General features: G+C 32.3%; 1 protein-coding gene across 1 annotated transcript in view; it reads left to right on the forward strand.

Annotated features, from left to right (window-relative positions):
• The window catches only part of LOC105364881 (progestin and adipoQ receptor family member 3), a 13,043-nt gene extending 1,062 nt beyond the window's left edge, over window positions 1-11,981 (forward strand). Inside the window, exons 2-7 of the mRNA XM_011502911.1 lie at window positions 8,335-8,516; window positions 8,596-8,752; window positions 8,836-8,988; window positions 9,748-10,027; window positions 11,214-11,378; window positions 11,708-11,981. Of these exons, the coding sequence (XP_011501213.1) occupies window positions 8,335-8,516; window positions 8,596-8,752; window positions 8,836-8,988; window positions 9,748-10,027; window positions 11,214-11,353 (912 nt within the window). The 3' untranslated portion in view covers window positions 11,354-11,378; window positions 11,708-11,981. The remainder of the gene's footprint in view (window positions 1-8,334; window positions 8,517-8,595; window positions 8,753-8,835; window positions 8,989-9,747; window positions 10,028-11,213; window positions 11,379-11,707) is intronic.
• The last annotated feature ends 585 nt before the right edge of the window (window positions 11,982-12,566 follow it).

Raw genomic sequence — 12,566 nt, forward strand, 5'->3', positions numbered from 1 at the left:
CCTCCCCTCGTCCCTTCCCCTCCCAAAAAAAAAGGAAAAGAATCTTATAATTTGTAAAAATAATAACACGAGCACTCGATTAGGAAACATTGTTTTTAATTTCAATTACACGGAACATTAATCTTTCTAATGAAACATCTAGCACATTATAAAATCTAATATATTTTTTTCTTAACATAATCACTAATATGAAAATTATTAGGAATGATAATACCGCTTATATATATATATATATATATAGGAGAAATGATTATAAATGACTTATTTTTTGCTACATTGAATGGTTGTGAACTTAACCTTCCCAGAAACGTGTTCATTGTGTAAGGAGTGAAAGTAAGTTATCATCCTTGGTAATTCTCCGAGATTTAAGAGTAAGTGCAACGAAGCTAGATTTTTCTCTACTTGCTTGAAAGAGTAAGCTATTTTTGAAAAATTCTTATATATTTATTACTTTAGATGTAGTCGGTGAGCTAATGGAAGATTATATTATAAATTATAAATATACTTAACGGTAATATCAAGTACGCCAGACCATTTAATCTATTATCCATACGCTTGTTTTATAAAATAATACAATAAACGACTATATATTTAATAATTATAAGAATTATTTACTAACTTTTAATAGGTATTGAATGTCTGTCAATTTTAATGAATGAATTTTAACTTAAAAGCAGCATAATTATTGAATTATTTGACTTTAACAAATTGAAATGCATTCGTTGAGCAGACTTCGAGTTGTGTATTTGTTTGTCGATGATAAATTTATTAACAACGAATAAGTCATTGAGATTGTCGCAACTCGTTTAGATCACCGTAGAATAAACATGCTGAATGTATTCGCAAAACTATCATCGGTTAATATGGCGTTCTAATTGTATAGATGCAACAAATAGTTTCTACAATTTCTCCAGCGTATTTTCTCTTTGCTCATAAGTACGGATGTGCATTCCCAACCAACTGATTTATAAATGCTACGGTAATTATAAATTCAATGTACTTTCTTTAATGATGAAAATTTGAAAGGCCATTAATGTTAACAATTAAATCTTTTAATAATGCATAAGACTATAACGAATTAAATAGTAGTTTATCATTTGTAATGGGCTGGCGTAGGATTATGAGGCTGACAATGCTTTCGATAGAACATTTTTAATTTATTCCTTTCGTGGATTGGTCTTTTCAATATCGAATCGATGAAAGTCCGACTGACCCAAACGTAAGAAAATGAAAGTTTCAAGTCCTCCTGTTTACCGCAACAAAGTAGAATCATCTGTAGCTCGCATCCGTAGGAGAAAGTACGAAATATATTCTCGATGATTTGGCAATAATTTCGGATATCAAAGTTTACGAAAGATCGTTCACGAGGAGAGCAAAACAAAAGAAAAACAAAAAAAAAAAAACAAAAAAAAAAACAAAAAAAAACAAAAAAACAAAAACAAAAACAAAAACTAAAAAAAAATGCAAAACTTGATAGATAGATAAATGATAGTAGTAAGGCATGTAATATTTAAGTAATATAATTTATTATAACTTTTACAAAATAATTAATAAAGAATTATAAACTAATTTTAATTACTAAAAATTAATCAGCCAATATGGCTTATACAGATGTTTAATAATTATTATTACACGATTCTTCTAATCCTCGATTTAAATTATTTTTCGTAATAAATTTTTTAATTTTTAGCATTTAAAGCCTAAAATTATGAAGAACCTTGCGAAAACGACTGCGATATAAATTTTTACGCCAAATCAGGCTTGATTAATCAATTGGCATTGGAATACATAATTCCTTAAGAATACATCTTATTCAATACATCTCCGTCTACATTGATTTTCCGTCTAACATTTTCCAAGATCTATAAGTCACTCGATTGCAGCATCTCTAGAAATCGTAAAACCATTTAGTGAAAATATTTAAAACGATGGTCGTAAAATTATAGAGATCCAGAATTGAGATTCATTTTTGAAAATTGATATGAAATTCAAATAGCTATTGGATTTAAAAAGAAATCATTCATTGTTATCGTTTCTTTATTGACTTAATGATAAAATCAGAGTTTCTGCTTTGACGTTATTCTTATTATGTTTTCTTTTATTGAATAAAAGTACAACGTTTCTTATTTTATGCTCGCCTTTTGCTTTTATTCAAGGTTTTAATGAACCTTGAGACGCGTGAATATCGCTGAATCATCAAAATATTATTTACACTTTCTCGCGTAGGCATGTGTATTTATGTATGTGTAAAAGGAAGAGGAAAAAAAAAAAAAAATATTCGGAGGCCGGTGAATGTTCGGTGAAAGAAAGTGCGATAGACGGGAGGAGAGAAGGTTTGAATATATCTTCGAAAACTATATAAAGAAATAATTTTATCGTTCTATATACATTCGAGTAAAAACAACGTTAGCTTTCGTTATTGTTGCGTTCAATTAAATTTGATTTAAATACCGTTAATGCGATGTTAATTTGAGATCACAATAATGACGCAATATTATAAAAATTTCATAATTTGTTGAATTATTTACATTGTTATACGTAAGAGGAATATGTAAGATACCACTGAACTATTGTAACAATTAAATATCATAAATACATTGGAGCAAATATATTAGTTGAAACATTTTATTTCAAAAATTATTATTCAATACTGTCGATAACAAAATGTCCTTAGTTCCAAATATTATTTAACTTATTAAATATCTTTAATTATTTTATCTTTTATTATCCATATATATATATATATATATATATATATATATGCATTATATGCATAATATATTCAATATTTTTAACTAATAAATGTATAATAATCGAGGGACATTAATATTTATTTTTATCGTTACTCTTTGTTTAATTTAAAAAAATCGGACGTCCAATTTTAATATAATTGGAGTTTATTATTAGAATTTTGCTTATATTTGTTTTTTTCAACAATAATGTCTAAACTTTCTTATTTTAAGCGAAAACTACAAAGTCTTTATTATAAAAATTAAAAATAATTGTCGAAGCGCGATTTTTTCGAGAGAGAATCCAAAGGCTTAAAGCCTCATGAGCTTTATGAACTCAAATTCGATGAGAAATAGGCTGTTCGATAAAAATCTAAACATTTAAAAGAACATGATTTTTAAGAGAATATTGAATGAATCATTATTTTCAAATCAATAAGATATTATAATGTCAAATTATTGTATCGTAAAATGAATTCTTCTTTTATATTTCTCTTATTATTATATAAACGCAAATGAGCTACCTTGAAATATGATAAATAATTTGCAAAACACTTTTGATTACGACGCAACGCTATCAGTTTCAAGACGTTATTACACGAATTTTCCTACGCCACCTACGCCATTACAAGCATCAATCAACATTATTAAGAACACGCACTTGAATTATCCTTTTCGAATGTAATAAATGTCCATACACAGTAGGCGGATCACGCGTAATGCTGCAATTATTGCACCTAATAGCGACAACTACATTCTAGAAAATGACGTAGTAAATTGCCGATGGACTCGCTTCCTACTTTCATGCTCTCACGCGCATTTCTACCTACTTGGGTCACCCATTCACTTCCTCCCCAATATCGTCTTCCATTCGTGACACGAGAGCTATTACCAAAATCTTAGCTTACATGTAAATGTGGAACAGGAACGCGTAAGGAAGTCCGACGGAGGGAAAGCCTGGATAAGAAGACACGGGTAAGGTCCTATATCGTAGCGATAATTGGTCCTCGCCGAGGCTTCGAGAAAGCTAAGCACACCCGAGGCTATGGGGCTCTCTGCACATTGCGAATAGAAGGATTCGAGAGACTTGTCCCGTTGTGACCCACTTGTAGTAATTTTTTTTTTTTTTTTTTTTTTTTTTTTCGTTCTATAATGAGCGTGCGCGCGTGTGTTTGCACAGAATCTTCTTTCACTATGTTCGCGCCCGCCGCTCCAAGTGATTATTGGCTGACGTTCGTTTTCACACTGCAGCCGAGCCTCGTCAGGACGGCGATAATGCGCTTAAAGTTGAAGCTCGATTCTACGGTTACGTAGTCTGTGTGTGAGGTGACGACCGATTTTTATTGGTCCATACCAAGGACTCGTGGTCGTGCCTCGATTGACGAAAAAACTGACCGTTCACCATCTCCGTGGCGATGGACATTTCGTTCTTCTCTATTCATTTTTCATAGGCCGTGCGATTGAATATAAGGTCGTTCGTGTAAATTGGGAATGATCGAGATATCCTTCGAGCAGGCACTTTTCATAGACTTTCCAAAATTCTTTGATAATCAAATGCGATTGTTTGCCTTATTATCCACTGTTTATATTTATTTTGAAAATTCCCTTTTACGACCAAAGTCTCATAAACATCAGACAAAGTCTGAAAGTATGATAATATTAATGTAAAGGTTAAATTATTTTCACGGCTATATTCATTCGGTTGCCGTGTTCGTGTAAACCGACAACGTATAAGCTGTGGAGAAAGGTGAATTTTATAAAGCGCCTTCCATATTTAGATTGGAAATAGATAAATAAGGAAAATAGGAATTAAATCGAACCATCAATATATGTATATATATATATATATATATATATATATATCAGTTTAAAAATATTCTAGAAATCCTGGTTACTGCTTATTTCACTTGTATCTTAATGTGTGATTTGTGCTATCAATTTCTCTCGTTATTTAATAGTAATTATAACATTATTAATTGATTTATTTGATTTATTGATTGATTAATTTTCATTCAATTTTATAGCATTAAACGCATCCATAAATACACACAATATTGTTTAACAAACAATTGAAACAAGATCCGTCAAGACATATTAATATATATATATATATATATATATATATATATATATATATATGTGTGTACAAAAAAGTTGTGTTTTCTTTCTTTGTATTATTAAAGTGAAAGAGAAGAGACATTCATTTATAATTGAAGAGAATTAATACAATGTAAAGTTGATGCATTCATTTATTTTGTCAAACAAACAATTATATTATTACATAAAATTTGGGATAGCTACAACAATATCTTAAGCTTTAATTATAAGCACGATTAACTCTTTTACGATAAATATGTAAAAAGTACAGCTTTTTGCTTATTGGCTTATTATAAAGGTTTCTAGTACTTATATACAAAATCCCTTAATTCAGTGGCTTTAAGCAGTTGTGTTATTTGCCGAATAATTTTCCTCAATGACGAATAAAAATGACCTATAATAAGAGAAAAATAACGTCACAATTATTTTGCCATGTTATTGCACGACCAATACGTAATCTTTAATAGAACGAAGTCAATAAACGTAGCTTTCGATAGCCGAGCATTTATTTTTATGGTCGTTCATCCTTATGTATAAGAAAACAGCCATTATCAACCTCAACATGGTCAGTTCTTCTCATCTCTTCGTTTGCCCCAATTCCAGCTGATCATTACCAATTCACACGCATCGCTTCTACGTGAGACACATTCCAAAGCTCTCGGTATTTTTTCGTCTATTGGATTATTCCAAAACAGATCAGCGGCCCTGAGATCGGCAATTCGTCCACTACTTACAATAACACAATTGCGAACTTTCAGCTTGGCAGCATCTGCCGATGTATCTGGTTCTCCATGAATTCAGAGAAGTGCTCGGCTCTACCTCGATTACCCCAATTGCGAGAAATCTGTCTCCCAACGCACACCCGAAGTTCCATGAGACTCGTCATGACGTACACTAACTAATTTGCGTGCTATTGCAAAAGAGAGAAATCGGTTGACGAGGTTCATCGAACGCACAGCACTGGCAAATATTTATAGTTGACATTGGCGAGAGGAGGAGATGAGCGGGAATTGAAAAGCTCTACGTAGTGAGGATTCGCTTTGTTGGATAACTCACTCCGTTATTATTATTTATCTTAAACGATTTATTTAATGTGCGTGTGTGATTCATTGGAAAATAACCGGTCGACCTTATAACAGATGTCAAGTTTTTAAATAATAATAATATTCTTGCCGATTGGTTCTGCTGGATGGTATTTTTTTACAAGGAAATATCGGCGGCCCATATTGTTGGCAACGCCATGCAGTATTTTCAAAATGAATGGCTTTGAAATTTAAATTTTCCATGCGGTAAAATACTCGGATAGGATGTAAGAAATAATTCCTATTTGCTCACGGTGTTTATGGAAATATTTCAAATCCATGAGGCGAACGCGTAGGTTTAATAGTTTAAATTTTATTTACATACTTATAATATTGTATAATGCAAGTGAAGAAAGAATATGATATTAAAATTGTCTAATTGTTATGTCAGATGTTTAATTAACACTATTGAAATCTTTTAAGAGCAATTGCATAAAGAGGGATATGGAAAGAATATTTGTTGACGGGAAATTCCATTATAATTTGTAAATTTTGAAAGGCTTCGATAAAGCTGTAAAGATATTAGTTGATAAAAATTATTGAAATTTTACATTTTTAATAAGAGATAAGATATTGACTCATTCATTTTGTTAATTAATGTTTGGAAATAACGTTTAAACGTTTAAGCCTATTAAACCTTATCTTTTGTCCCTTAAAATATGGCAGTGTTTATGCAAAACTATCAATATGTGTGCGCTAAGTTTTAAAACTATAGGGATTAGGATTAAAGTTGTATAAAAATTTATTGAAATATTAATTATTCATTGCGATATTCTGAATTTTGTGATATGGAAGTTATCAATATTCTTACATGTGCTAAATTCACCTGTTTTCTCCTATAAAGTACATTTCTATTAAATATTCATAAGCGTATAAGATCTGGTAAGAGAGAAAAAATTAATTGATAGTGCGGAGAATAAATTATACATATATATATATATATATATATATATATATATATACATAAGAAAAAGCTATCTGTGTATTTATCACAAAGTGTTTTTAATAAACAAATAACTTTTATTTCTTTTATTGTATTTGCATAAATATTTACGCATAAATTGAACGTCTCGTATTAAATTAATTTTAATGTTTCCAACACATTCATTAAAGATTAATCATAATTAGTTAGTATTTAAAAAAAAAAATGTACTATGCACATTAAGTAAATTATTCGTATTATACTATTGTATAATTTGTAGTAAAATAGTTTGTATCTTATCTTAAACCTCATAAATTTGTTTCATTTTTAATAATAATAACAACAATAACAATAATAATAATAATAATAATAATAATAATAATAACAATAAATATAATAATACTACATGGTCGTATATAAATTTAACAGTATACATTTTATCTGTCGCTAGTTATATTTAAATATATTGACTCGTGATAAAAGGAAAAATAAAGTCTTAGAATAATTTAAATAACCATTAAAGCTAATGGTAACTATAAAAAAAAAAGCACGGAGAGTACGTAAACTGTCAATTACATTTCAATTTATGTTCGAAGCTAGTGACGGATACAAGATGTGTAACGCAATGTCTGTGATAACAGTTTACTCTGCAGTGTACTTTGAGAAATACATAAATGAAAATTTGATTATAAATATTATAGGATTTGTAATGTAACACTTGGAAAAGCGATGTGAAAAGTGGAACGATTGAGCGGTCGACGATTCCTTTGAATAATTACAAATTGCCAATACGAAGCTCCAAGTACCGAAAATCAAGTCGCCTTCTGCCTTTTCTAAATGGCTAAAGTGCCTTTTATCGGCGATCGGAAAACTTGATTAAAATGTGATTAATAAATGATAACTTCAACTGCAATTAGCTTGAGCAATAGAGGCCGAGACATTGAGCGGGGGAATTTCGCATGTAGCAACAAGTAGGCCAGCTGCTAGTGAACCGACTACTTCCTTTCCTTTTTCTTCCATTTTTGCTGGATGTCACATCACTGGATTTAATTATCACTGGAGCATCTACACGTAGCTAAAGTACATTTACAAAAACTTGACTTTTCCCGATAAAATATGGGATTCAATTTTTGTTTTGTTTTTTGTTGTTGTTTGTCGTTGTTGTTTATAATAATAACCCGTGTGTATTTTATGTATATTTTCAGAAATAATTACCAACTGTTGATGTAAGCTAACGATAACCTATCATGAAACTGTATTTTCTAAAAGAATTTTAACGAAGCGGTTGACGTTGGTAGAAAAAAAGAAAAAAGAAAAAGAAATCATTCACACTATAATCCACGACAAATGCCTTTAGCGATATACAAATAGTTTGACAAATAATTTATTTTATATGTCACAATTATTTCACTTTTGACAAATCCACGATACTACAACATTACGCGTATAATATTTAATGCGTAAATGTAAATTAAATTAACCGCAAATTATCTTCGATTTGCAGTCAATGTTCTCCCGAACGAAGCAGCTAGGAGACTCACCTATCAAAGGTCCTGTCACACCCGAAGAAGAGCATCGAATGAGGATACTCTTACCTTTTCATCTGGCACCGGAATACTTACGATTCAATCCTTACATCCTTACGGGCTATCGAGGTTACTTAACAACGAAACTATGCATCGAAAGGTTAAATCTATGCAATTAACTTTACTTCAATTTTATGCCAACTTACTTATGTATACTTGTGTGTTGTTGTTTGCGTTAGTATATTTTGGTGGACGAACGAAACGATTAACATCTGGAGCCATATATTTGGCTTCATGCTATTCTGCGGACTCACCTTTTACGATCTTTATTTAGTGAACATCAGTGCACCATTTGGTGATAAAGTACTTTGTGCACTGCTGTTGGTCTGCTTCCAAGTAAGTTAATACGGCATTGAGCATTAAAACAGTCATACGACAAGAATATTTCTATTAATTCTCTTGGTTCCACCTTTACTCAGGCCTGCATGATACTTTCATCGGTATATCATACATTTTCCTGCCGTAGCGAAAAGGATTACTGGTATTTTCTCTCCTATGATCTTTTAGGAGTCGCTCTCAGTTTACTGGCTATTTACATGTCAGGAGTTTATTATGCATTTTGGTGTCATAAGGTAAAATATTGGTACAATGCCAATTATATATATACAAAATAACGATTGTCTTACCCAATTGCACATAATACCGTTTCCAACGACTTTTGTAAAAGCAACTGTCAATTCAGTATTGATAAGCGAGCGAGGACTAGAAGCAAGAAGTTGCATTTCACGTTTATCCCTCTTGAATCAATTCGACTGTAATGATTAGAAAAGAAAAACGAAATATCCAACTGATTTTCATAAATCTAAGCCAATTCACATTCACGAAGAAAATTTTTTAAAGTTATCATTAAGCTCCATTATAATGATTAACGTACAACGTACAATTTCGCAATTAATAATAGATTCGTTTGAACAAAAAAAAAAAAAAAAAAAAAAAAAAAAAAAAAAAAAAAAAAAAGAAAAAAAAACGTCATACTGTTATCGCAATTTTTTAAATAGTCTTCAGTTATGTTAATATCCGAGAATTTGCAACGATTACGCCAACTTCATTCTCTAGTGGAAAGATCGAGTCATGTATTTTTAAAATATATAGTTAGAATGAAATTGAACTGTTCTCTCCTTTAAAACAAGTTTAACACGCACGCACGCACGCACGCACGCACGCACGCACGCGAGATATATATATATATATATATATATATATATATATTGTAATATCGTAGAAAGAGTTGTATCTTTTGATCGTTATAATCGTCGGAATATTTATATATTTTATCGAATCAACACGGCCACTGTGCATTGTGTCGCTTATACGGAGCATTTCACTTTCAGCAATTGCAAAGATTTTATCTCGTTACCGTACTGGCCATCTTCATCGTGGCGATGCTTCTCCAGCTGCCGCGATATCAGGTCAACGACAACATCAAGCTTGCGGTATTCGTCGGCTGGGCGGTTTACGGCGTCCTGCCCACTCTACACTGGACCATTGCAATGGGCGGGATGCAAAATCCGGTTGTGAGTCTCCTGCTACCGCGAGTCCTGGGCATGTATCTCATCAGCGGGGCAGCTTTCTTAATTTATTTCAGTAAAATACCGGAACGACTGTTTCCAGGTAAGCGTTTAGCCTCGGCGTATTATTTATTTATTAAACGGGCCACGACTCGGGAGAATGTTTTACGAACGATGGAGGTGTCGTTAGACGCTCGAACGGGAGCTTCGCCATTGGTAACGAATGGATGAGCGAATGGCTCAAGCTCAAGGAGTTTGCTAATTGGAAAAAGTCTAATGATAAGTTTAATAAGAGCCTGGTATTATTAGGCTCGGGAGCTCCCTCCTCGCCGGATTCGCAAATAGTAGGCTAATTCCTTTTTGTCTTTGGCCTTTAACTTAATTAATCCGAGCTTCGGTTAAAATATTCAATTATCAGCCACGTGAAAAATTTTTTCACACCAACACCTCCAATCACCTTGTATTACCGGCCATTTTTCGATATCTTATTTTCTAATTTAACCTACATTTCGAGGAACATTCTCTATTTCGCATTGCACATTCAACGTATCTTCACCTCCTAATCGACAGTCTTAGAAAGAATGTCTCGTGAAAACTTTAACAATTAATGGCGTCATTAGGCTGGAAAAGCGGAGAATGCAAAATTTTCGACTCCAATCGTCGAAATTTTATAATCGCGCGTTTCACGTGCGCAATCATCATTATTTAAATGGCCGCTGAAATTTCTGAATTTCTCTTTATATCTTGTAAGTATGGATGTTTGTAATGTCGATTATGAAATAATAATATGTGTTATTTCGCCGTATATATGCCGAATGCGAATAATAGGATTATCGCGCAGTTGAAGGAATGGGAATAGAAATCTGGCCTATGAGGGAGATAAAAGTGTAAAAAATGCGCGTAAAGTAAAAAAGCTTCTCGAGGTAAAAATGAATTTTTCATTCGAAATTTCTGAACGCAAAAACTTCTGAACGCATAATTAAGAAATATTGTTATTAATTAGCCAATATAAGAGATAAATGTGCGATGAGGTTGGTAAGAAAAAAAAAAAAAAAAAAAAAAAAAAAAAAAAAAAAAAAAATAAATAAATAAATAAATAAATCAATCTCTTTAATCAAAGGAAGACTGTAGAAAAAAAAAGAAAAGAAAGTTGTAGAAGAAGAAAAAAATCTCAGGAAAAAAGCAGAAAATTGTAGTTTTGTCTTGTTAAATAAGATGAATTCACCGCAATGATCGCACAGTCAGTCGAAGCGACAATTTATTAATAAACTTATCGAATTGATGTGCAGGTTGGGTCGATTACGTCGGCTCGTCTCATCAATGGTGGCATGTGTTGGTGGTCGCAGCTCTTTATTACTGGCATAACACGGGTATGATGTACGTTGAGTACCGACTCAACAATGGATGTCCCAGTCTCAGTCAATTATGACATACGACCTATGACGATCCCGCCTGTAAGTATGAAGTTTTCTCTCTCACTTTGTTATCTCGATTAGCGATTAATTAGAGTCAGGCACGTGTCGGCTGGGAGGGAGGGATGAAGGGAGGAATTAAGAAATAAGGAATGAAATGTGCCAAGTCGTGATAAGGATAATGTATAGTAGCCAGACGCGGAGCATGGGATTACGATCTCTTTCGGCAATATTGTCCTTAAAGGCGGTTAGCTGGTGAAATGGTGAAATTGAGAGACTCGGCCGAGTCCTCCATTGACGCTTGTAATATAAGAGAAGGACGGAGGGCGCGATAAGCCATAAACGCCTCATTCAATCAATGCTACTTCCAGCTCCAGCGGTGTTCTCGATGGAGTGCGCCTGCGAAATGGAGACGCGATGGTCGTCGTGGTATCAGGAGGCCGTGATACCTTACTACGCTCAACAGGGAGTCCTTACTTGCCTTATAGAAAATCCATTCCGGGCTTACGCTCAGCTAAAGAAGTTGTGATACGCCGTCGATGCCATTGCCGACGCCGTCACTACTCCTAATGACCTTTGTGTCCCCGCGTGATGGCTTACACATCACATCACATACAAAGGAGGAGGACTTTCTCTCCTAATAGGACCTGGATGATTTCTATTTATTGTGAAGTTTCCCCCCTCCCCCTTTTTTTCTTTCTCTTTTTGTTTATTTAGAGACGATAAAAGTGTCGATTAACAACTCTGTGAAGCGAACTTCAATCGAAGTGATACATATTTTTTGTTGTTATTGTTATTATTATTATTATTATTATTATTAATAATGACTTTTTTTTCTTCGTTTTCTATTTTCTTTTTATATATATATATATATATATATATATATATATGAAGAATTCATATTTTCAATAAGCACGTTGGTATTACATTTTATTATTTCTTTTTTATTTTATTTTTTATTATTATCTTTTTTGTTTTCCTTCTTCGTTTAGTTTTTAATGATCTGTATTTAACATTATTAGCCATTGTGCTTGTATACACCTTAATGGCGTATTAGTTTAGTGTAAACTAGCGGTACACATTTTATCAGCGAGTAATTATTTTTGAAAATGTATTTTAGATATTAAGTCGAATTCTTCTCCTCACTCATTTAATTTTTATCTTATTCTATACGCTAATATCGTCGTATTGTATTGTAAAAAAGTAAAATTTGATTTTACTTCTATTCAT

The sequence above is a fragment of the Ceratosolen solmsi genome, unplaced genomic scaffold (assembly GCF_000503995.2).
Source record: "Ceratosolen solmsi marchali unplaced genomic scaffold, CerSol_1.0 scaffold61, whole genome shotgun sequence".
Lineage (NCBI taxonomy): Eukaryota > Metazoa > Arthropoda > Insecta > Hymenoptera > Agaonidae > Ceratosolen > Ceratosolen solmsi.